Raw genomic sequence first — 27,556 nt, 5'->3', positions numbered from 1 at the left:
TTAAAAAAAGGGAAAAATAAAAGAAACCATGGCAATCTCTATCTCAACAAACCTTAATTCAAGTTATGCAAAATTTGCATTATCTCCACCCTCCCATTAGAATTAAGTTTCCTTATAACAACGTGACCCTGTAGAACCAATTAAATGAGAAGAAAAATTGATTAAATCAGCCATTTCCATAATACTCAAACATATGATTCACAAAATCTGTGGTATGCCAACACCTACATAAACTACTATTATGTATGCTTTGAATTTAAACCCAATTGACACATAATCTAGTCAAAAGGAAAGGTGAAGGAAAACTTGAGTGAAGAACAACTAGATGCCTATGGCAAGCGAGGAAGGCTTGGGCGGTTGACAGTATTAGGATTTGGGTTAATGTAAAACTATATATAGTTCATCACACCACAACCTCCCCCCCCCCTTTCCCTCCCTTAATTGATCTCAAGTGTTAATTGTTTTGATATTTTGGTGGCTAAGGTTTTGAAGGAAAGGCATTAGAGAAAAGCTGTGAACAATAACTTATCACGAAGTCCCCCTTTTCCTTCCCTTAATTGATCTCAAGTGTTAATTGTTTTGACATTTTGGTGGCTAAGGTTTTGAAGGAAAGGCATCAGAGAAAAGCTATGAACAATAACTTATCACGAAGTCCTCTAGCGAGCCTGTGACTAGCCTTACCTATGGTATCATCAGCTTCTTTGCTCTCATAAACAGTTACCTACCCAAAGCCAACCAAGAAGAAGATTAATGTCACATTCACAAAGTGAAAAGCAGAAGAACATTTTCCAAACATGCAGCTGCTTACTCCATCAGCACTAGTCCTCCTGGTTGTAGATGCAGTATAGTATCTTGAGGATTCATCACTATTTCATATTTTTTTGTGTCAGCAAAATTATCACAAATACCAATGTTTTTAGTGACAATAATTTAGCCACAAAATTTTGAGTATTTGTGGCCATATAGTTTTATCACAAATATTGAAGTTTTTAGTGACAACATAAAGAATTGGTCACTATTTCTAATAGTGACAAAAATTAATGCTTTTAGTAACGATTTTTGTTATCACTAAAAATATATTTTCTTGTAGTGGTATAAATGATTCCTATGAATAATTTCATAAATTTCATACCAAGCATGGGAATAACACAATCCCTCAATTATATTCTAGAGAATCTTAGATTAATCCTTGTACCAAACAACCCCTAAGGAGCCGTTTGGTTCTAGTATTGATATATACCATGATAATAAGGTCAAGAATATTATATGCCTAGGAATATTGTAGTAATTTGGATAACCATGTTTGGTTAACAAATTATATTACTAGTAATCTTTTATTACCATGTTTGGTTGGCTATAGGAATCAACTTGATAATGTTTCAATTCTCCCAAAATACCCTTGTATTTTAAATTGTGAGTAAATTTAAATTTAAAGTAAAATAAAATTTTAGGTGTAAATATCAAAATGTTCCCTCTATTTTCATTTTCCGCCCTTTTAGTCCCTCTAATATAAAATCCACCATTTTGATCCTTGTATTTTCACATTTTTGTCTTTTAGTTGTAAAATCTGCCCTTTTGGTCCTTGTATTTACACATTTTTATCCTTTTTGGTCTCTCTAATTCATCAACTGGAAGGACCAAAAGGGCAGATTTGTTAATTAGAGGGACCAAAAAGACAAAAATGTGAAAATATGAGGATCAAGAAGACGGATTTTATATTAGAGGGACTAAAAGGGCGGAAAACGCAAAATATATGGACCATTTTGATATTTTGACCAAAATTTTAACTACCTTTAATCAATTTGTCACATTTTCCCGAAATACCTTTGTATCTAAAATTTTCGGCAAATTTAAATTTAAAATAAGATAAAATTTTTACATGAATATTAATTAATTATAATCCACAAAAAAATTTTGAAGATATTCTCAAGATAACGCCATCCAAAAATTTAAGGTAGATTACCACCACTACAGTAATATGAATAGACACCTATTTTGGCAGTAATGTGATTATCAATTATTTGGTAATATTTTACTGTTTGTAATCTCATATTACTATTAGCATTTCCAATGCTATAGTACCAAAAGCGGTAATGTTTTTTGGATTAGCGCCTGATTCCGATAATGTTTTCATGTTACCGTGAACTAAATAGCCTCTAAATCTATAATTGCATTTATTTATTGCCAAAAAAGACCGGCCTAGTAGTGAAGGATGCCCACCACTTATATGCACACAAGGACTAAAGAGGTTCATGTTCATTACAATACCCACCGATCAAGACTGACGCCCTCACCAGTCCGGATAATTTGGGCGCCTGACCAACAGTACTTCACTCAGGCCTCATTGCATAGCCATGCCGCCTGGTCAGCACACCCATCCGAGTTGACGTGGACTAGTCCTAACCGTACCCCACACCGACTCTCAATGAAAGCACCAAGTTTATGCACACAAGTGGTGAGGAGAGCGTGTCACCAAAAGACCGGCCTAATAATGAAGGATGCCCACCATTTATATGCACACAAGGACTCCATCTCATAGCCGATGTGGGACTAAAGAGGTTCATGCTCATTACACATACCTTTATATTTCCATCACCCTCAAAATTAAGAAGAAGCTTCATCATCTCACACCTTCACTTTCTCTTTCTCTTTTGCTTTCTTTCTTAACTATCAAAACAAAATCAAATGGCTCGCTCTTTTCTCCTCAAGAACCTCTTCACCAGATATTCCATATATTTCTATATATATATATATTTTATATTATTGATGTGATTAAGTTATTAATAAATATATGTTTGATGGGGGAATATTAATTAATTTGTAGGAGAGGATACTCTGGGATAGCAAGTGAGATAGAGAGGAAAGGAAGGTGATGGGGGAGAAGGTGGTGATGATGAATAGAGAAGGAAGTATTGGAGTTGGAGCTGGATGGGGTGGTAGAGAAGAGTTGGGTGCCGGATCTAGTGACTGGGTTTTACCGGCCAACAAATAGGTTGATAGAGATGAACACCGCTGAGCTCTGTCAAATGTTTCTTATGTTGGTGTAGAGATGAAGAAATCAAGTGAAGAGTTGCAAGAGATAAAGCTTAGTTTCACAACAATGGAGTTTTTTTATCAGTGGACTGGAACCAGACAAAGCATAAGCTATTGTACTTGATATATCTAAACACATAGAATAACGTGCCTTTTTTTATAGAAGGCTCATAGTGAAAATCATGCTACTACTACTACTACGTGTAGCTCTTTTCCCCACCAACCATATTTGACCACAAAGCTAGGAAACAATAAAACTAACTTTTAACTAAGTCATATGACTTAGTTTTATTCACGTGCTTCATCAACTGGGTCTTTCATTAAAGGAGCTTCTAAACATCTTCAACATTCCCCCATGTTTTGAAGCTGTATACACCAAGTAAAGACCTGAAATAAAACGGTTTCTGTGCTGGTAGAGCTTTTGTCATCACATCTGCAATCTGAACATCAGTAGTGCAATGTATTAGTTCAATCGAACCAATAGATATCAAATTTCGTATAAAATGGAACCTAATATCTATATGCTTTGTTCTCCTATGATGGGTTGGATTTCATGTAATGGAGATGGTCAATTTATTGTCACAATATATTTAAGTTGCTCTTTTCTGTTCTTGATCAAAATCAGCTAACAATCTTTTAAGCCAAATTGCTTGATAGGCCGAGGAGGTAGCAACCACATACTCGGTTTCAGTAGTCGATAATGCAGTAATTTCTTGCTTTTTAGAACTCACCCATAAAAGTTTCCATTTTAAATACAAGTGTTTTCATTTTTAGCCATCATAAACTCTTGCTTTAAATAAAAAAAAATATTGAGATCACATAAATTAAATTTTTTAAACTTAAAAAAATTGCAATATAAATGAATAAGTTTTTCTATCAATGGCCTCACCACTGTACCAAGTAATCCAACCATACGAAATAAATTCGAATATAAATAGCTCTTCTTACGCAAACGACTTGATTAGATTTATATCATCATCAATAAGTATTACCATTGATTATTAATTAACATCTACCATAACTCAGAGTGATCTAACTCAAATTGCAAAATTTTATTCTAATTTATCCAAACTTATTCTTATTGGTATCAAATACCAAATGCCACAAACTTTTAATTTGGAAAAAGTTTTTTCTTTTTTAATAAAATGGACAAATCATGTTAGAAGCATACACAAGTGTGGAGTAATGCCTCAATGCACTTATGTCCTTATCCTTTATGAACTGAAATTTGAACTTGCCTAGTTCTTCAACAAGAATATGAACACCATACATAGAAAATCCTATACTAATAGACCAAGAGGTCATTGGTTAAATTGAAAAAAATATTTTTAAAAAATAAGAATATTTTTCCATTATATACAATTTAAATAATTTAAATTAATTAAATTAACATAATTTATTAGTCCCAAAAAGTATTAACTATTAATTAATAATAAAATTCTTAATACAATGAGGATTGAAAAGTATATATACTCAATTAAATAAATTTTTTTGGTGCGGACTTGAACCAATGTGTTAAATTAGTAAATAATTTTTTTTTAACTCTATAAAGCCCAACGAAAATATAAATTAATAATTCATTGAATATATAGAAAAACATATCATACAAAATTCAAAATGTTGGATTTTTTTAGACTACTATTTTAAAGTTTTACTCTTGTATAAAATACGCATCTAAAGTTATTTGTTTCTTCTTTGTCTATGAACTATATTAAATCTCATCCTTATTTTTTTTACAAAGTAGATACACCATACTTGGTATATTTTTCCCGTATTATATGCAACATGTAAATTTTTAAGGTTACTTTTGTTAGAAAAGCCTCTTTCAGAGAAGCATCCGGTAAACATAGCTATCATTTAGATTTTTGATTATCATCAACTAGCTTGTCCATTATCCCTTGAATAATATTTTCATCTGTAAGTGATTTCATCCCAATATCATTTTCATTATAATGGTTCAAAAGCTTGTCAATATGCATTGCATGTAATTTTAGTCTCTATATTTTCTTTTATCTTTGTTTTTCTAATTTTATAAAATATAAAAACTTTCTCTAAAGTAATAAATATTTTATTTATTAATAAATAAATAACCTCAATAAAATAATAATTCTTTTTAGTCCCAAAAATATTATTTTGTAAAGAATTTACTGTACATATTATCTGTAAGGATAGATAATAGTTTTTCATGTACATAAACACAAACTATAAATCATTTATTGCAATTTACTTCAACTTATTTTAATCACAACTAAATATTTTTATAAATATTCTTTCACTAACATAAATTTAACCCTTAAATTTTATTTATTTATTTATCTCATTTTATTTCAGCCCTAACTAAATCCTGTCTTTACATTTATTTCTTCTTAAAATCAAGCATATACGTTATCAATATGATAGTAATCCATTTACTTATAAATAAAATCACCTTTATACAAATCTATTAAACAAAATATAATTACGCATAATAAATAAAATTTTGTACACACAATATAAATACAAATTTTTAAACACTTCAATTTGTCTCAACTTACCACTATGGTGGAGTGATTAAAGTATTTGACTATATATGATACCAAAATTTGAGAGTTCAACTCTCTTTCAATGCATGATAAAAGCGTAAATAAAATATGTGTAGTGATTTGTCCACATTAATAATAACTAAAATTGACCATTACCTATACTGTAACTCTCTTTAGAATCAAATGTACAAATTATACGTTAGATAGAAATATAATACATTAGATAGAAATATAATATATAATGGTCCATTTACTTGTAAACAAAAGCCAATTTCCATCACGCAAAATATTATTGTACGTTAGAAATAAAATCTTAAATTAAATTTACAATGTGGGCAGTTATGTATTAAATAATGGTGCATTTGCTTATAAATAGAAAGCACCTCCATTGAAATCTATCACACAAAAAGTAATAGAGATCTCAATCATATACATGGGCATATCAATGATTAGTGTATCTTCACTCTCATACATAGTGTTGCTACTAATATTATGGAATGGTGTACACTATGGGAGAAGCCAGACCAATGATCAACAAGGTCAAGTGACCGTTAGGGACCTGATTCAACTTGCACTCAACTTAGAGTTTTTAGAGGCTGAGTTCTTCCTTTACGGAGCTCTAGGCCTGAGGCCTCGATGCCTTCGAGCCGGAGTTCGCGATGGGCGGTCCTCCGCCGATCGTTGCAAAAAAAGCTAAACTTGATCATCATCTTCGGGATATTATCACTCAATTTGGTTATCAAGAAATTGGTCATTTAAGGTAATTTTTATTTTTTATTCTTGCAATAAAATATTTTAATACATTATTTTCCTTCTTGGCTATTCAAAACCTCACTCTCTAGGTTGAATAGAACATTTTTTGCAACTCCTTGGTTCACTGAACTTGTGAAACTCATGGCTGTTGAGTGTAGAATTTGGGCATGACATATGGCTGCTCACTGGCTTTTGTTTTTTTGTTTTTAATTGAAACAAATCTTTTTTATTATTGTTCATTGAGATTTTTAATTTTACAAAAAGATGTTACATATAGTTTTTATTATGACAATCACTAAATAGCATAGTGGTAAGTTACTTAAAAATGAGAGTTTGACTCTAGTCCAATATATTTCCCCATCCATTACTTTTCAATGCATATTTAAATGTTTTGTAAGTGTTATTTAGGTTTCCTTTGGCCAGGACCTACATTTGGTTTATATATATATATATATATATATATATATATATATATATATATATATATATATATATATATATATATATATATATATATATTCTTTTACACCATTATCAATATAATTTTTAAAAAAATTCTTTATTTTTTTAATTAGATCAATCAAATTTCAATATTTTCAACTACCTCTTTTTGTTTTTGTTTTGATTATTTGAAAAGAAATAAATCATATATATATATATATATATATATATATATATATATATATATATATAAAGGGATTATATAAATTTTGATAAAGAAGATAAAGTTTGTTGCAATTGTTGGATTATGAAAAAAATAATAAAATTTTTTAAATGCAAAATCGGTTTGCAAAAAATAATAAAATTTATTTTTTAAAATCTTAAAAAAATAAAGAAAAGATAAAAAATATAAAAGAAAATATAATTTTTTTACGGAAAAGAGTTGGTTCAAAATTTAGTTTAGATTTTCACATATAAAAAAGGATATTAACAAATTTAGTTCTTGGCCATTGAAAACATAAATAATTGTATTGGACTAGAGCCAAACCCCTTACGATTGCAAATACCGTAAAAAAAACACTAGTAGTAATGTTCACCTCATTTAAGTCTGGTGCACCACCAAGATAATGATCCTTAATATTTCATTTTGGGCACATATGGTAGCCCATTATTGCCCCTTGTATCAAGTTATTAAACCACCATAACTGGTGCACCACCTAGTCTACCTATCCTTTTGACAATCCATGTGTGAGACAACACATTTTTATAAAAAAAAATAATTTTTTTTATTGTAAACTCTAAATTATATACGACTATTTTTTAATATCGTGGTATGCTTTAAAATATTCCTTTAAAAACTGATACACAACGTCAAACAAACTCATACCTATCTAAAAGGACTAAAATAATATTTGCATATTTGTTTTAAATATTTATATTTCATATATCCCATCCCATAAAATACTAGTATATGTATATATATATATATATATGAAGAATAGAATTTAGAACATAAGTTAAGAGGTTTGATATTTTTATGTGATGATGGTTTGATACCAGGGCTATAATATCAACAGTGAGTGGGATCCCAAGGCCATTGATAGATGTGAGTGCAAGAACATTGTGTTGGATGTGGGTCTTGCAGTTCCCAGCTGATCTCACATGTTGGTACACTCAAACCAAATTCTTCTCATTCTTTTAGTCCCACATTGTGTATTTGAGAGAGTTGTTAGGAAACTTTTGGCTATAAATATATGTCCAACTTTGAACCCAAAAACACACACTTGCTCACTTCCTTCTCTCATATTCTTCTTCTCCCGAGTGTGCTCTTTGCGTGCTTGGAAAACCCAAATATTTTAGTTCTTATTCCGTGGTTCTTTACCTGAACCTTGCGGGTGTGCTTGGGATATCTTGACGCCGAACGTGCTAGGCTACGAGAGTTCTTCTTTCCCGGGTTAGTGTATCTTGCATTTGGAGTGTGGCCGAGAAATCCTGCACGAGGGAGCCCAATTCAGCGTTAGGGCAGTGCTTACGCACACCCACCCCAGGCTAGAAATTTCTAACCATTATTTTGAATTATTGTTGTAGTTTCTGTTTGATTGCATCCTATATTTCTACAGTCTTAGTTTGTAGTATTTGCATGCTATACAGATAATATATTTCCTACACATTGGGATAATGGTGGATGATGCACTTGGTTACAAGCTCAACCCACCTTCTCACTTGCTATTTCTTGCCTACGTTGGCCTTGGGGGTTATATTGGTGTCAATCCTAACATCAATAACACTACTACCAAGAGCGTAAGCTTTTCATCTTCAATTCCTCTTCGTTTTCATCATCATTAATAATAGATAATATAACCCAAAAATAGTAGTTGTAATGCAAAATCGATCAAGGCCAACGATGTTATGGTTTATAAGTAGTTAATCTTTTACATAAAGTGTTCATGTTATTAAATAAAAAAATAAATTTGAACCTCAACTCACACAGAGTGAGAATACATATATATTGAAGTATTAACTTTATGCCTATACAAATCCGTGATGATTTGCCCATTTTATTTAAAAAAATTACAAAATTAAGGTGTTTGGCAACAGACTAGTGTCTTTACTCCACTGTTAAAATACCAATTTACCCCTTTTAGGTTGTATATGCAAAATTACCAAAATGCCACTATCAATCTAAGACACGCATATGTTGCATGCATGCATGTAGCTTTTGGCAGAGTTGATATCGGTAGAAGCAGGGCAACATGGAGTGATAAGAACTCTGCTCTATGAACAAGCAAATGAGATTGTTCATCCCTACAAATTCACCGTCTCTGAGTTCACAAGCAGGATATCGGACTTGCGAAAACCGGCTCGGAGGAGCTGGCATCAAAGATGAAGGCCTCGAAGTACCATTGAACCTTGGAGCTGAGAATAAGACCAACCACAAACAACATTATCTCTGCAAACTCTAACTCTTTAGGGTATGCAAGAAATGCAATTGATATCCTTAGGATTGTGTATGCAAGTGGAAATGAGAGCAAACCTAGCGGGTTTTTCCCTCAAGGTGCAAATGGTGCCATTGCTAAGGGTTTCCTTAATGTCTCAACAACCTGAGAGTTGACCATTTCAAGGTTTCCGGGTGTTTGGCCTACGTGTATGTTGACTCACAGGAACGGGTGAAGTTTGACTCCAAGTCAAGAGCTGGGATTTTCATTGGCTATAGCGATCAATCAAGGGCCTATAATTAAGGTCATCAATCCAGATTCTCTCCACGTACACATCAGCAGGAATGTCAGATTCTTTGAAGAAAAGGCTTAGGATTGGTCAGGAGAGGCTAACTCAGACACATCAAACTGTGAGCCAACACGTGAGCTAGGCATGACTCATACTAATGATTGTCCTGCTTGATCCACACCATTTGATCACACTGATGAACGCCCAGATGAACATCCTTTGAACAATTCATCTTCTTCAAATAAAATAAGCCTCACCGGAGAAGACGGTGGCGTGCCGACGAGGTACAGAAAACTCGCTGATATTTATAACTCATGCTCTCTCGCATTCACTGCAAGAGATCTCGTAGTTTACAAGATGCAGCAACAAATCAGGAGTGGATTGCAGTCATGAAAGAAGAGATTAATGCTATAAAAAAAAATCAAACATGGAAACTGGCCGTCTTACCGGAGGAAAAGAAATCAAATGGCCTGAAATGGGTTTTCAAGTCAAAGCTCAATCCTGACGGAACCTTGCTGAGAAGAAAAAGCTCGCATTATTTCCAAAGGATACTCACAACGAGAAGGGATAGACTTTGAAGAAATATTCGCACTAGTTGCACGAATGGAAACTGTGAGAATTTTCCTGTCCATTGCTGCTCAAAAGGAATGGATTGTGTATCAGCTTGATGTTAAATCCACTTTTCTTAATGGAGAGCTCAAGGAGGAAGTATTTGTCTCACAACCAGAGGGGTTTGTTGTCAAAGGAAAGGAGAATTTTGTGTATCGGCTTCATAAAGCACTGTATGGACTTCGCCAAGCTCCCAGAACATGGTATAGTCACATTGACACTCACTTCATTCAATTGGGATTTATTCACAGTCAAAATGAACCCACAGTTTATAGCAAGAATGAAGGTGATAACTCTTTTTTCTTATGCTATCTATACGTTGATGATATCTTCCTGTGAGAGAAAACTGAAAGAATTCAGGAATTCTATAATGAATACATTTGAGATGTCCGATCTTGGACCTATGAGATACTTTCTTGGCCTGGAAGCAGTTTAGAAGAAAGGATCAATCTTTGTATCACGACATAAATACGTAGTTGATCTTCTTCACAAAATAGGGATGTCGAATTGCAAAGAGATTGATACTCCTATGAATTCAAATGAGAAGCTTCACCTACATGACAATTCAGGGGAAACAGATCTAGTGAGGTATTGGAAGATAGTAGGTTGCCTGATCTATTTAACACACACTCGACCCGATATAACTCATGCAGTATCAATGGCATCTTGATTCATGCAGTCACCAAGTGTACATTACTTCGGTAGTGTGAAGAGAATCTTATGTTATATCAGTGGAACGATCAACTATGCGATTCATTATAATGGAAATGAAGAATTTAAATTATTCGGCTACTCTGACAGCGATTGGAGTGGTTCACAAGATGATCGGAGAAGCACCACCGGATGGGTGTTCTCACTTGGGTCAGGGCCATTGCGTAGTGTTCCAAGAAGCAAGCTATTACTGCCCTGTCTAGTACTGAAGCAAAGTACATATCTCTAACTACAGCCGCTTGCGAAGCTGTGTGGTTGAGGCGTTTACTAGAGGATCTCAGTGAAAAACAGGGTGTTTCGAGTGTCATCTTTTGTGTTTGTCGCTCATGCACTTTCCATTACGAAGAATCGGATTCTTCATGGCCGGACAAAGCATATTGACACTCGGTTCCATTTCATTCGTGACCTTATAAAGGATGAAATCATTGAGGTAAGACACTGCAAAGACAGAAGAACATATTGCAGACATATTCACCAAAGCTCTGCCCAAGTACAAGTTTGAAACACTGAGAACAAAGCTGGGTGTTTGTGATCTCTTTGATCAAAAGGGAAGGTGTTGAGGTTTAAGTGTGATCATAGGGAGTGTGCTGCTGACTCAAGGATGATGTGCAAAGCTGTGCAAACTACGACTCTGGAGGTTGTTATGCAAGATGTGAGTTTGGTTAATAAAAAGCAGTAACAAGCTCAGGAACAACACTCATTTGGATTGACAGCCTCTTGACTTGTTCCTGATGTTTTGTATTACTTTTATTATGCTTTTACTATATTTTCGGAGCATGTTTGTATTAAGTGTTTAGAAGTTATGGTTGTATGAATTGTGATGCCTTACTGGCATGTGCATCAGGTGTTTGTTTAAATTCCCAGTTTATCAATGAATGAAGTATATTGTGTTTCTAGTTGATTACATTTTTTGTTCTTCTTTCATCTTGTTAGTGTTAGCAATTCAGTGAGTCTGAGTGATTGAATTTATACCTCTTTCGATCCTATCAAACTCATCCATCCTCTCTCCTTTTGTTGACTCTCTCCTTTTACTGAAATCTCAGGCGTGACTGTCTACAAATGACTTATTCTTTATATATATTAGAATTATGGAAAAGCCATTTAAGAGAGGAGACTTGAAATCTCCACCTCATATATATTAATTTGTGGAGTGAAGCACATATAATCCTTATTAATTTTTGAAATCACTAAATTATATATATATATATATATCAATAATTAACTATAAAAAAATAATATTAATTATATACTTTAAACTTAATGGAGTTGTATTCGGATGAGGGCAAAATTTGAGCTAATTTAGGCTAAAAGAGCTAACTAGAAAACCTAAACACCAAAACAATAGGAAAAAGGATTTTTGTTTTTTTTTACTATATTTGAATAAATAAATAAAATGTTTAATAATTATTAAAATATAATTTTCTTTTATATATTATTAATCAAAATATAGTATATTTTTTAAAAAATATATGAGAAATTCATTAAATGAGTGAAACAGAATTAAGAATTATAATTTTTCAAAATTAAATATAAAATTTGATCAACTTCTTCACAGACAAATGTTGAAGACTGGAAATAAAGAGCGTGAGCTCTTTCTTAAAATATCAAATAAATGAAATGATTAATAATTACTAATATATTGTTATATATTACTAATTAAAATAATATATTTTTAAAAAAAGTTATATGAGGACGTAGTCCAACCGGAATCGTTTGTCATTGTTGTCAATTCATATTTTTTGTTTTTAATTTCATGTTTTTGAAACAAAACTGAGAAAACATGTTTGGCACTTTATTTTTATGTTTTAAAAAACTTTGGCAACAATTTTCATGTTTCTAAAAACAGAAAACAACAATTTTTAATTCCTTTTAATTTTTAATTTTTATTTTTTAAAAAAATATCAATTTTATTACAAATTGATATTAATAATTTTAAAATATATATTTTTAAGAAAAATATTTATATTTATAAAAATTTGTTATTTTGGCTTGATATTTTATATAGTATAAAAAATTATATTTTTAGAAATTATTTAAAAAAATTATTGTTTGACCCTTGATTTTTATAAACTATGATATATATAACATAATATATATATATATATATATATATTGAAAATATATTTATAAAAACCTATTGTTTGACTATGTCTCTATATTGTCCCTCCCCTCCCTTTTTTTTAAAAAAAATTGGATGGATCTAATTTTAAGATATATATTAAATTTTTTAAAGCAAACACCAAAATAATTGTTAGTTTCAAATGGTGCAATTTTTATGAGATATTTTTAACCCATACAATACCAGCCTATGTTATTAATTTTATTTAATAATACAATCAAGTAAACTAATATGAAAAATAAAGTTTTATAAAAAACTTTAAAAAATATGAATTTGAAAAAAAATGATAAAAAAAGCGTTATAATAATTTTGTGCTAACAAAACATATTTTTGTTTACATCTTTTCAAAATACGCAATAGTCAGTGTATCCAACATGTTTTTTCGTTTTCAAAAAATTAAAAATAAAACAAAAACAAAGCAAAAACAAAAGCAAAAAGAAAAAAAGAAACGATGCCAAACAACCCTTAAATGATTGATTATAGCACATAGGTATTGACTTTACTACAAAAAGATATTGATATAAGACATTTAAAAAGTTTCAAGTTCAAATCCTACTATATACAATAGTAATAGATCTTTAGGTGGGTTACGGCTTGTGGACCCAACTTTATGTTGTCAGATGATGGTGCACAAACTAGATATTCAATTCTCGACCGGTGTTCACGTCCCTAACAATGTTTGTTCTTTAAATGAAAAGGGACGCAGTTCAATATGAGTGTAAAATGAAAGAATTATACAATTTTAAAATTAAATAAAAAAAAAATTGATCCACTTCCTCACAGACAAATGTTGAACACTTGAAATAAAAATGCTGACTTACTCCTTAACTCCCCTTTTTTACCCATGAAACAAATACATGCTAATTTCAAAACTACTTGTATATAGTATGAAAGCCTCTCTCTCTCTCTCTCTCTCTCTCTCTCTCTCTCTATCTATATATATATATATATATATTGAAGAGTGTCATTTGCAATATATCTATATATATAAACTACAGGAACAAGAACAAAGAATATTAAAAGATGACAAAGAATTAAAGTAGAAGAAAAAAAACCTCCTTGACTCACAAAATCAGCATGTCAAAACTCTCACTGAATCGGGAGTTTTAAGAGATCCATTTCAAGTTGCATGCGGCTCCATAAAGTTAAGATTTTAATAGTAATAAAAACACATCACCACATCAAATAACAAAAACCATACTCTCAAAACTTAGGTTCTCTGATCTGCACTGTACATATACATAATCCTATTATATACAATGGAACAATTTGCGGGTTGGCATAATTTTTTCTACGAACTTTATTTTTGTATATAATTCTCAATTAATATTTAAAAATGATTAACTATTGATAAACTTTGATAATTATTTATAAAAATTAGTTTTAACACTAAAATATTTATTTTTTAATTAGTATTCATTAATTCAAAGTTCCATCAAACATGAACTTATAATAGGGTTGGCAATTTGTCTTGACTTTGATAGAGAACCCAATTCCCGATCAATAGTATTAGAATCAAAAAACTGGGACAGGGACAAAAGAATACTCTCATCCCTCACCCCCGAAATTATATAAGTTAATTATTTAATTAAAGTATATTAATAATATATGCATATATTGCATATCATAAATATCCAAATTAATAATTAAATAAACATTAAAAAATAAAATAAATAATAAAACCCTAGAGATGTGCTTGCAATATATAATTTTCAATTTTTTTTTGAATGGTTTATTTTAAATTATTAGTAGAGAGATTTATTGATCAAAATAAAACTGGGAACAAATGATTCTCTATTTTGTGCTTTTGGTTAAAGTTAACATTTTGATGAAACCACATTGCAGAACTTTGTGGCTAATTTTATAAAATTTATAGATTTTATTTTGTTAAAAAAGTACTTAAAAAAATAATTCAAAATTCTCATCTCTCCTCTAAGAATTCAAAGATGTTAGTTTATCTGTAAACAACTAAACATTCTTGCTTTCACTGTTACATTGAAACTGAATTCTCTTCTTGATGCTGCAAAAACTATCATAATTGTTCTAAAATTTCTTCTAAAGATATCATTTTGAGTACACTGTGATTCTTTCAATGATCTTCTAAACCATCTTGCTGCAATGCTCATTACAAAAGAATGAGTTTTCGACATCCATGGAAATGCTCAAGTCCTTCAGTAGCATTAGCCGGTTTTCTGATTCTGTTCATTTCATTGCTTCATATGTTATTTGGAATGATGTATCAGTCATCTATCGATCTCTTCGGTGCAAAAAAACAAAGGTTCTTTGTTCTGACAGCAATGTATTTAATATAAAGGGTTGTGAGCAAGTGCACTTTGGTTCAAATTCAGTGTCTGATATCGACTTGAAGGTACATTTCCCTGCTGATTCTCATGGAGCAGTGATTTTCCGGGGAGCCCCATGGAAGCCGACAATTGGGAGGTGGCTTTCACGTTGTGGTTCAATTTCTTCTACCATTGATGTCGAGAAGTATGTCTTCATTTTGTTAGATGCAAAATGTGCCTAGTTGCATTGCAAACAAATCAATTAACAAAGTTCTGAAATCAAAATAAATGCAACAAAAACAAGTGTTACTTAGGCCAATTTAACCCAAAAGCTTAAGATGATAAGATAAAAACGTGACTTATAAATATAAATATATATATATATATACCACATTCAAAACCATATTTACAAACTTAACAGGCGTAGGACAGTTTGACATCTACAATGTTCAGACAACTTGGTGCATAATTTCAGATATACAAAAGCTACGAATAATTGATACAATCAAATTTTTGTAAATGTTCTTTTTGCAGAGAATAAGGGGAAAAAGTTGTGAAGATGATTGCAATGGCCGCAGTGTATGTAATCGAGAGATAGGAGAATGCAGGTGTTTCCATGGATTTGCAGGTCAGTAATATCTGATAACAAGTAAAAGGAAAACAACATCCAATAACAGATTATAGTTGGCATTGATTAATTTAGACTGCTTGTAATCAACTTAATTCACAAACACTGTCTTCAAACACATGATTAAGTATTTGTGAAGAAGAGAGCAAGTAAAACTGTTATATTTTTTCGGGATAGCGGAGGGATGCTCGCAGAAACTCCAACTAGAATGTAATTTTTAGGGCATCCCTTGCGACCACATGGACCGTTTGTTACCTCAATTTGTGCAGGTCATTGTGACAAGACCAAAGCAAAATGTTTTTGTGGACCTGGAACAAAATATCCAGACCGACCGCTGACTGAACCATGTCAGTTTTAAGATGAAGTAAAACCATTATGCTTCATCTTAAATCAACCTTTTTTTCGTATTCTTTGTTTTGTTGATTTTATTCAAAAGAATACTTCCTTCTTTTCAGCACTTCCATTTAGAGTCTGATCGTAGTTTAGCTGCTGATTGGACAATGATCAATGAGGATGTTTTCATGGCCAATTCTAGTAAACATGGATGGTGCAATGATCCTCAAGAAGCTTACTCTTTGAACGTAGAATTCAATAAGGAATGTGCTTGTAGGCTTGATTGTTATTCAGGAAAATTCTGTGAGTTGACTTGCCTACATTATGTAGTTGTGTCAACCAGTGTTCCAGAAGGGACATTGTCGTAGTGGTTCTTGTGAGGTATGTGATGAAGATATGTTCATGCCTTGCTAATTATCATGCAGATAAGATCATCTTTTGGGATCATGCATTCACTAAAATAGCAATGTCTTCAGTGTGACAATGGATGGTATGGAATAGATTGCATGATACCATCTACTTTATCGCCTATGCAAGAATGACCTACATGGCTTCAACCAACAACAGTTGAATTTCCAAGTAGTAATTCTACTAGCATAAAAGCTGTCGTTGAGAAGAAGAGGCCACTTATTTATGGTTATGATATGCCACCAGAATTCAATAGTCAACTTCTTGAATTTATCTTCATCTTCATCAATCTTAATTTATCAGTCATTAACTTATACTAATTCTTTTTATCTAAGTCAGGGTTGGCATTTGAAATATGAATGCGTAAATAGAATCTAGATATATGTATGGATCACAGGTTATGTTTATTTTCTTCAAGCTCCAAATTGAAGAACAAATGATGCATGCCACCTAGTTAACTGTCTTCATCTCTTAGCAGATAGCACTTTATGAGAGCCTCTTGGCAAGTTCTCACCGAACATTGAATGGCGAAGAAGCAGAATATTTCTATGTTCCTTTTCTTGATTCATGCTTTATACCTCGAGCCGATGATTCGCCCCAATTAAGCTTGCGCGTATGATTTACTCTTTTAGCATTTTGTAACATTGTTCTCAATGTCAGAAACACAGAGGTTTGAGGAGCTTGCTCACTTTTGCCTACTACAATAAGGCTTATGAGCATATTTTATATCATATCCATATTGGAACCAATCTTCAGGAAGGGATCATATTTGGGTAATGCCATAATATTTAATAATCGAATTGCGGAGCCATGATATGTTGTGATTTGATGATCTTGTTTCAATATCAAGACGGTTCTTTTCATGGGATGAAGGTGCTTGTAATGCTCCAAAAGAGATTTGGAATAGCATGATGTTAGTTCATTGGGAGAACACAAACTCAAAACACAAGCATTCTACGACAGCGAACTTGCCCGACAGTTGGGACTTCATTTCACCTCGTAGAAGAGAAAATCACACATGCTTTGACCCCGACAAGGATACTACGTTAACTAATCTGGGACTATTATATGATTTCAAATATAGTATGGGCATTAGGCAAAAACTAGCTGAAGAGTTTGGTTCTACTCGTAATTTAGAAGGCAAGCTTGGAAGACAACATACTAAAAATGTAATAGTGACTACATTGCGCTCTTCTCATTATAATGAAGAGTTGGCCAAATCAATTTTCTGTGATGTTTTACCTGGGAATGGTTGGTCAGATGGAAGATAGCATTTTAAACGGCTGCATCCCTGTTATAATTCAGGAATCAATTTGTTTACTTATGTTATATTTCTTAGGCATCGTACAATGAAACACCTTGTTGTGATCATAGGATGGAATTTTCTTGCCGTATAAAAATGTACTGAATTATGACAACTTTGCTGTTCAAATCCAAGAAAATGAGATCCTGAATTTGATTCAGATTCTCCAGGTAATGGTTTCATTCAATTCTCAATGTTCTTAGAACAATCATGCTATTGCTAAGAGAAATTATGATCACTTTCCTTTGTTTCTCCTAGAGAATCAACTAGACTAAAATAGAGTTCATGTTGGCAAATGTTCAAAAGATTTGGCAGAGTTTCTTATATCGTGACTCTGTTTTACTCGAAGCTAGGCAGCAGAAGAGTTTTTTCATCAAGGATGAAGGTTGGGCTATTGAATTCTCAAAACTCAAAGAAGATGATGCATTCTCTACATTTATACAGGTAAAGATGGTGAAAAAACAAATGTGCTTATATTAAGAATCATTCATCACCTACATACCATGCCACAATTTCATAACCAAATAATTTCAAGCTTTGCATTATAATTAACTTCAAATTATGTAAATTTATATCAATAATAACTGATAATTCATATATAAAGTTAGAATCATCAACCATTTCAAGCATCATGAGGCAAAGTCAAACCGGAATAATTTCAAACTTCTCCTTCTGATTGACTTCAAATCATTTAAGATTTAAATCTATTAAGGCATCACTATGCTAATAATAACTGACATTTCATGAGGACTAACTTTTGTTACTTTTATTTTCCTTTGTTTTTCATCAATCAAAATACATTCCAAATGTCAGACAGACAAAAAAGTATGTTTCTTTTGCAAAATATCTATTCCTATACAACTATCATTTATTAGAATCAGGAATATATATATATTAATTTCTCCACTGATTTGGAACCTCAATCTAATTTATATAGGTATTGCACTATAAATTACACAACTATCCTTGGTGACACCTTCTCCCTCAAAGCAAGAATTTCTGCTTGACAGAGGCTTGTTTGAGAACAGATCAATGAAGAACTACATCAAAGTTAATCAAGTAAAAAATTTTACTTATGTTTAAGTGTATGTAATGGAAGTATTCATTTCTTTTTTAAGGACAAACACACAAATGGATAAGTCACTATGGGGCCCATAATTAAAGATTGAAACTTTTCATGGATATTAAAACTTGTATAAAAAAGAACATTCAAATCTAGATGCTCCAAATACTGTTTTACACTTTTATTTGATGAATATTTGAGAACAAATCTCGGTTTTTATGCAGTTTTTTGTTAACTTATATTTATTGGATTGCTTAGTCCAGGACAATGAACATGTGACATCTTTTCAGATTTGGAAATTGAGTGTCATAGAAGAAATTTTCACAAAATTTGAAGGTGTGTTCTTCATTAAATTGAGGGAAAAATAGAGACAAAATGACTTGTGAAATTAAATAGTAGAATCAATGTCGTTGTTGCCATTGTTTTTCATCTTCTTCATTTTTATTTTTTCTTAATTATTTATTTATTTATTTATTTATTTTTGCTGCTGCTTATTACTTACTTTTACTGTCAACACTCTTGGTGTGCTAATAAAATAAATTCTATGTCAACAATGATGCTAGCTAGTGTGGAGGACTTATTTTGAGAAAATTGATATGGTTAAATCTATTTTTGGTTAAGAAATCAATATAAATTTTAGGATATAGTTATGGGACCAAACATGCACTTCTATGGGTTTTTACCTCCCAAATGTCCAATATTTACTAATTGTTTCATATTCTTCACATATTCTCACCATTAATTTTTAGAGGTATACATAAATGGCATATGTACAAACTCAAAACTATTTACAGATGTGAAGCTCAAAGATATGAAGCTCAAAGAGCAAAGATATTTTTCTTTTAATTACTCAAATTATGCTTAAAATTCTTCCCAAGAATCTGATTCACAGCTGATAATTCTATAAATTATACTTAAAAAATAAGAACATTCTTTATAGCTAGAAGTACAACACTAGCATGAGACGCATGTGTTACAATTCCCTTGGTTAGTGCTATTGAGCAAAATTAAAACATAAACATGTTGAGACAACAGAAAAGGAGGCATCCGACTATCGACATGGAAAACTACACATTTGGGGAAAAAAATAATGATAAACAAAGTGATTGACACTCACCAAGAATACTCAATCTGACAATGGGGGTAAAACTAAACCAAGATTTCAATTGCTCATAGATACTTCGATAACCAAGGGACCTCCGGGCAATCCTTCAGTGCAAAAGCGACATCATCACTGTCATGGAACAACCATAAGGAAGATTAAACAGTGCTAAAAAGGATATCATTTTCACCCATTAACATCTTCTTGTAAAAGAAGTTAGTGGATTAGCTAGACAAATGCATCCACAATATTGAGCTTAAAATTAAGATGAACAGTTCGCTTCATAGATACAAACTTGATATTAATCGGTAAGATTGTTTCAAGATTAATAATGACAGCTACCTTGGGAAGTTTAGTTGTAGCTTCTGCAACTTGTGTTTTGTACCTTCCTCACAAAGAATAATCCTACACTCGCCAAGCTTACAACTGCAAGGAGGATCCAGCAAAACTTTTAAAATAGTAATCTATGGTTTGTGACAAAACTAGAAAATATGTTGAGAAATAATAAAAATAAATAAATAGCATGGTATTGTATCACAATTAATGCCAATTTTTAGGTGGTATAACCAATCAGGGTTTTTATTTTTCATTTTTTTAACTCAACCTTATAGAGAAACTAATGCTATGTAAATATATGCGCACATTTGGGATATTGAATAATGGCTTCACCGTTCTCTTGCACAAGCAGGTTACATCATCCTTTTCATACAAAATTATGAACAGGAATTTTTGCTCCCAATCTGTATACAAAGTAGATAGGTGGTAGTTTGCAAGCTACCTTCATGATACTTCTTAGTCCTAATTCAGTTAATTGCTAAATCGTAAAGCAAAATAAATGGATTTGATCTTGTCATAAAAATATATAAGCAATAGTCCAGTTAACTTCAAAAGAGGTTGCGTGTCATAGTTTCCTTAGCCTGTGTTTGGCGGGAAAATACAAGGTAGAATTCACTTAAGCTATTCATTGTTCCCCCAGCATTCCCAATTTTGGAAGTCAAATTAGAAATAAATTTGGCATGCACAAGGCAGAAGAAAAACAGCTAATGATCAGGGCAAGCTAAACCCAACTCACGATGTCCCCGCCCATGAGGCCAAGTTAAGGAGATAAAATCAAAAAATTAACCATGCAACCAAACTTCTAAAGCATTAATTGATAATAAATTAATGGCAATATAATAAGCAACTCTATTTTTTTGCCCATTCTTAAGAAAAGTATGCCTTCCCCTTCCACCGGAATACATAGAATTGACAAATCTGAGCTTATTACATAAGTGTAGGATTCAATAATGTAGGAGATTCCAAATATAGATCACAAATTGGAACAAGTAGATAGATCTGCTTACCCAACTTTCAACAGAGTATCCCATCCAGGTATGTCTTCCCTATTGCTTGAGCATAGAGAGGAAACAGTTGCAGCCAACTAAAAGAGAGAAAACAAGAGAAAATTAACTGAAAAATCAAAATCTGTAAAGAAATAAGTACTTAAACTAAGAATGTTGAACCATCATTCTGATTTTAGCAACAATTTAGCCAAGAATTGATGCTATCACTACAATCCACAATCAAAATAAGAGGCTTACCTTATCAAAGGTTATCTCACTCAGACCACTTTTGTAGAGTTCATGAACCATGGAAACCAAGAGAATCTTACTGAGCCTCGAACTAGTTTTCATTATCTGTGTGAATAACAAATTAAAGAGCTATAAGCTAATAAAGGAGTGTACAATACTTGTAATGATAGGATACCTATTTTTTCAAGATATTATTGATTAATAAGGTGTTTATTTTGTAATCTAGCATGCATTTCCAAAAACATTGTTTGCTGATGAGGTGATTTATTTAGCAACACATTCATGTTGATTTCACTTCTACTAAACAAAATTATAAACACAATGCAATAATGCAATATTTAGCCTTCAGCTAGAATTCAACTCACTCTTATATGTGGCGCTTGAAATACTTCCTGGATGGCAGATTCAACATCAGCCATACCAACTAAGCATTTCCCTGAAAAGAGAGTAGAAAGCAATCATTTGATTAGGAAGGTTTCTATGAAATACTGAAATGCTTATTAAGGTACAAATAAGTAATTTAAGACTAGCTTTCAAAAGATAACCCAAAAGTTTTTCACTTTCATGATGCACAAATATTTGGTGAGACTGTTGAGTTTTTAATAAAACAAATCAAAACAACAGCTCACTGTTGAAATGTAAACCTAGTATAACCTCAGGTGCAGCAACGCTCAATCCTAACCAAAAATATGATCTTAACTGTTTATTGCATACCTGCTGAACTATCAGGACTAGTCACCTTTGTACAAGATGATAATTGCTTTTGACGATAATCTGCTAAATCAGCTGCACGCCTACAGATTTCCAGGGCACGCCTGGCATCCCCTGACATTGCTGCAACCTGGTTTTACAAATATGAACAGGTAAGGAATTTAAATTGTTAGCAAATTGAAGTTCAAAGAAAAATTATGTGAGCCATTGTATAACAATGAGAAGAGAACCATTAGCAGAAGTTTAATTGTGAAATGCAGAAACATATCCTTGCTTCTTCAAAACAAAAGTACTTTTTTATTCATGTTTTGATAAAAACACATTTACAGCCAAATATTTTCCCCCTCTAATCTAATCAGCAGGAATTACTTTGTTCACAACAAACATCAAAATATTGAGATACTTGGGATACAGATATCTTATTGGGATTTCATTTTCTTTTTTTTTTCTTTTTAAATAGAATGGCGCGGCAACTCAAACATGTCTCACACAGGTGAAAAATCAAGGCTGCAACCAGTCAGACAAACTCAAATTGCAGGTACAGTTGGCCGTATGTTTTAAATATGCAATAGTCTGAGGTATTAAAAATCAATAAATCTAATAATAGATAATGAATCAATAAAATGTTGAAATTACTACCTTCCTTGAGGCAAATTCAATAGCCTGCTCTTCAAATGCATCAATACCTTCAAGGCGGGTTAAAATGATTTCTTGCAATTGCTGATAATTGTAAGGCCCGAAACATAGCCTTTGAATTCCCATACGACTTGAAATGCGAGGCAGCAATTTTTCTGGAAGATTCATAGTGTTTGCGATTCCTGTAAACATGTGAGAAATGAGAGCAATATTAGTAGACCATCAAGGGAAGAAGATGAGAGAGGTATTGGCAGGCTGTGTACTTAAAAATACCTATTATAACAAGTTTAGAATGAGGTCTTGTTGGCCAGTCAAAAACATTATACAGGACCTGAATATAAATGATCAAATCTTAAAACTTATTGCAAAGAAACAATAGGCTACAAGTTGACTATTTTAACATAATGTTCTAGAAAGGTTTCAATGGTGGGAAGTGCATACAGATTGATTCCTGGTTAAGAGGAGATCAAGCTCATCTAAGAGTAAGACACAAGGCTGGTTCTCTTGTCTGCCAACTTTAATGCCTTCTGAGAATCTTTCATTCAGATGATGAAGTGCTTTTTTCCATCCAACTCTATGGCCACTGAGAGCTTCATAAACAACCTGCAAAATTTTCACATCAGATTAAAATGCAGAGAAGAAATTATGAAAGAAAAAAGCTATTTGACCCTACCTTGTAGATGTTCTCTGGAGAGGCCAATTTAAGACCATTTATCTCTATAAAACTATATGGTCTCATAGTACCAGCTTCAACTTCAGAACTTAAATTCCTCATCACAGAAAGCACACTCATTGTCTGTAGTTTGCCATAGTAACCCCAATATTTTATACATACATAAATATATATAAAGATGTGAGTAAATAGCAACAAAGAATGAATATATAGAAGCAAAAAATGGCAAACTAAAGAGTGAAGAGTTCAGCTGGAGGAAAAACAAAGAGGGAAGAAAAATGCATCAGAAAAATATCACAGACCTTGCCAGTTCCAGGAACACCATGAATATAAAGGCATCGGCCTAAACACTGGTCGTCACAAATAGCACCTTTGACAAAAGCAGTTATTTCCTCCATTTCTCTAGAAATTGGCTCAAAACATCAATAAATAGCTATAAAAGAAGCCATCGAAACTAAGATAAACTAATAAATAAGGATATACTTGGTCCTGCAAGGCAAGGATTTTGGCAATATTGCCAAAACCAGCATTGCTTTTGCCCTTTCTAGTTCAGTCTGTTTATGACATCTAACATGCTCCGGTATTCTCTTTGCTCCTATTCTTTGAAGACCAAATATCCTTCCCCTGCGAGAATTCTAAGCAAAGCAACAACATTTAGAATTTAAGGGAAAAGAGAGGTTAAACAGGAATAAATTGCTGAAAAAGCATACTGCTGCCAATTGATGGGTTTGATATTTCCTATATGATGTGCCCTGTGCTGTATCCTCTTCTTTTTCTGAGTCTTCATCTGTCTGAGAATCTGAATCCTTTGATAATTTCCACTCATCATCATTTCCTGCTCCTTCATCACACTTAAGTGAAGTAGGCCAAATACATGAATCTTAGCCTTTATATTGCTCAAAATCCTTTCTTTCCTACAAGAAGTATCAGTAAGTAACTTGTTAAGGAAGCTTACCTCCTCAGAATTATCAATTTCTGAAATCCGCTTGAAACTATGCCAATGTACATCATACTCATATTCACAGTAAAATACATCATCTCCCTCGTCGTTAGCTTCAAAAAAATCCTTAGGATTCATAACAAAGCAATGCCTGATGACAGAATCCATCTGTGTGCATAATTAAAAATTAAAAAAGCTGTTAAAATAGCTGTGTAGCTGTAATTCTCCAGCAGTTGAATTCCTTTCAAATTTATGAAAAAATATACAATAAGATGAGGTAATGAACTGCTATCATAGACTAACATCGTGAAGTTATTTATATGATCATGTTTTCCATTAATATAAACCTGACAAGCCACTTACTCCAAAAAATATCACAATAAGTTCTTTTAAATACTCAAATTACTCCCTCCTTTAGACTTCAATGATCATCTTTTAGTTATGACGGATTGAAGTCTAAAAGAAAATATGAGCAGCAGAAGACCATTAGCAATTACCTCAATGTTTGCAGTATCGTTTGTACGGTAAAGCTCTCTCCTTAAATTGTGTGGCTGCCTTCCTGCAGCAGTCTCTTCAGGGATCATGTACCATCGACATCTTAGCCAATAAGTTCCATCAGGTTCTTTCCACAGGCTGCTCAATATTAAATAATAAAAAATAAATGAATAAATAAAAGAGTTAAAGGGAAACCAAAAAAGATATGGCTTTGAGAAAAAAAAAACATCCAATTCTAATGGTAGCAACTGATCCTGATTATCATACTAAAAGGTTCTAATTATGCAGATAAACAACATAAGCAGCTAACAGGTTGCCATTAATGCACTTTCATGAACATAATCAAATCTCCCTAATAAAACCTATTTGTTGATCAACTAGTTCATTTGGCAACTTGACAGATAAAATTCAGTTTCATTACCTTTCAATCCGTGCAGCCCACAGGTCACTAGAGAGCAGCTTCTCCTTCGCAGTCCTCTTAATTTTCTTCCATGCCGGAGGCTTCGGCAATTCAACCACCTTACCCATCTTCCTAGCCTCACAATACCCACAAATCCAGTCCCCCTCAGGCACTTTCTTCAAAGGTGGCTTCAAGCACCCCAAGTGAAAACCCCCTAAACAATCATCACACTCCACCATCACAAAATTCCCAACCTCAAAGCAAATCCGACACTCCTCCACCTCCGGTTCATCACCATCAGACTCCGCATCTTCCCTCCTCTTCACATAAACAGCATCCCCAATTTCAAATCCCACGCCATCAAACACAACTCTCTTGAAATAGATTTTTTTCTTTGATGGGTTTGAATCAGGTCCCGATCTCCTCCGTCTCTTCGATTCCGGAAGATTAGGGGTGATGGGACAAAAAGCAGGAGTCTTGAGGAGCGATCGCTTGGATTTCTTGGCCGATTTGCGGGGAGAGGACGGATCATAGCAGTGGACCGGAGTGCGAGGAGTGGAGGAGAGACGAAGGGAGCGGCGAGGGCCGGAGGCTGGCGTCTGAGGGGCGGGAGGCGAGGGCTTGACCCTGGATTTGGAGGGGGTCGCCGCCATTGATGACGGCAGGAAGAGTAGGACAAGAAAGGGATAGTGATACTTTATAGATGAAATATCCGACCGTTGCTGCTGGTGTAGGTTAACGTTGGTCTGCGGTGCATCATAACAAGAGGAGCAAATGGCGGGAAAACTGGAGACAGAGCTGACAAAGCACCAACAATAATAAATTAATAATAATAATAATAATAATAATAATAATAATAAAACAGGTGTCATTATTTATTTTAAATTTTTTTTTCTAATAATTATCAAAGAAATCACAGTATTATTGGAAATCTTAATCTCCTATTAATAATTGAAATATTTTCCTGGTTTTGATCCATTTATTATTCTGATATTAAAATTTTTATTTTTACAAATTAGTGATAAGTATTTTTTTTTTTTTTTACATTGTGTTTGAGAAGTTTCGAACTCAGAATCTTTCAAACACAAATAAGATAGAAAACCACTAAACTATGTCTTGGTTTCCTAATAATTTATTTTTTTCTAATAAAATAGTGCTTTTAATTTTTTATGAATAGATTACAAACCCCACTAATTTAAGAAATTTTCAAAAAATAAACAGGTATAGATATACATAAATTATGTGGCTTCCAAAGCTCATAAAAAAATCTTCTACCATGTAACTTTGAAAGAGTGAAGCTGATGTTTTTTTCGATAAGATACTCACACTAATATTCAATAAATAGTAATATGAGCCTAAATATAAAATACATAAATAGTAAAAAAAAATATAATATTACAGGGTTATAGATTTGAATTTTTGACTCTCCCCTTACACAGTTACACTCATGTCTAATAATATTGGGCTATCAAATTGACTTTTTTTTTAATATAATGCCAGCCAGACTGATCTTGTGGTGGTTAAGGATGACAATATTCCATACATCAGTTTATTAAATTGTTTAATAAAGAAAAAATCCAACTTGTCTCAAACCCAATAAATTGTTTAATAAAGAAAAAAATTAATCATTCATCTTTCCCAATTTAATATGTGCCTATTTTAAATAATTATCTTTATTAAATAAATTGATCTTGAAATTTTCAAAAAAATAATAATAATAAGCTAATAAAAATATATAAAATACATAAAAACTGAAATATTCACCCACAAACAAGAAGACATGTTGAATCACATAAAATAAATAAATAAATAACATAAAATAATTTTCAATTTTCTTACGGACATTTATGCAAATGCCTCTGAATACTTTTAAGTTTTGTTTTCAAGTTGTCTTATTTGAAATCCAGTTATTTTTATCACATGTGAGTCGTGTATATATATATATAAATATAAATATGTCTAATTCTTTATGATAAAATATCTCAAATATTAGTTGTGTTTTTTAATTAAAAAAATACAAATTTGACAGTCAACTCACATGGCATAAAATGCATCAATTAAATAGTTCAGAATATATAATTAACAAAAATTATAAAAAA

General features: G+C 32.3%; 1 protein-coding gene, 1 non-coding gene and 2 pseudogenes across 2 annotated transcripts; 2 read left to right on the top strand and 2 right to left on the bottom strand.

Moving 5' to 3' along the window:
- Window positions 1-2,872: 2,872 nt before the first annotated feature.
- LOC120255911 lies at window positions 2,873-9,353 on the top strand (annotated as a pseudogene).
- Window positions 9,354-15,031: 5,678 nt separating this feature from the next.
- LOC120255908 lies at window positions 15,032-18,839 on the top strand (annotated as a pseudogene).
- On the bottom strand, window positions 15,305-26,111 carry LOC120255907 (origin of replication complex subunit 1-like). Its single transcript, XM_039263679.1, has 17 exons — window positions 25,479-26,111; window positions 25,060-25,195; window positions 24,578-24,730; window positions 24,333-24,473; window positions 24,106-24,257; window positions 23,925-24,024; window positions 23,623-23,745; window positions 23,391-23,552; window positions 23,223-23,280; window positions 22,953-23,131; window positions 22,317-22,443; window positions 21,968-22,038; window positions 21,612-21,707; window positions 21,375-21,451; window positions 20,374-20,457; window positions 20,047-20,163; window positions 15,305-15,432 (listed from the first exon to the last, which is right to left on the bottom strand). The coding sequence occupies exons 1-16, from the start codon at window positions 26,108-26,110 to the stop codon at window positions 20,100-20,102; spliced, it is 2,355 nt and encodes a 784-aa protein (XP_039119613.1). The 5' UTR covers window position 26,111; the 3' UTR covers window positions 15,305-15,432; window positions 20,047-20,099.
- LOC120255912 lies at window positions 24,593-24,670 on the bottom strand. Its single transcript, XR_005535138.1, has one exon. It is a non-coding gene; the product is annotated as a small nucleolar RNA snoR28 (small nucleolar RNA).
- Window positions 26,112-27,556: the final 1,445 nt, after the last annotated feature.

The sequence above is a fragment of the Dioscorea cayenensis genome, unplaced genomic scaffold, assembly GCF_009730915.1.
Source record: "Dioscorea cayenensis subsp. rotundata cultivar TDr96_F1 unplaced genomic scaffold, TDr96_F1_v2_PseudoChromosome.rev07_lg8_w22 25.fasta BLBR01001238.1, whole genome shotgun sequence".
In the NCBI taxonomy this organism is placed as follows: domain Eukaryota; kingdom Viridiplantae; phylum Streptophyta; class Magnoliopsida; order Dioscoreales; family Dioscoreaceae; genus Dioscorea; species Dioscorea cayenensis.
Note: the sequence above shows the minus strand (reverse complement) of the source record. Positions and strands in the feature narration are given on the sequence as shown.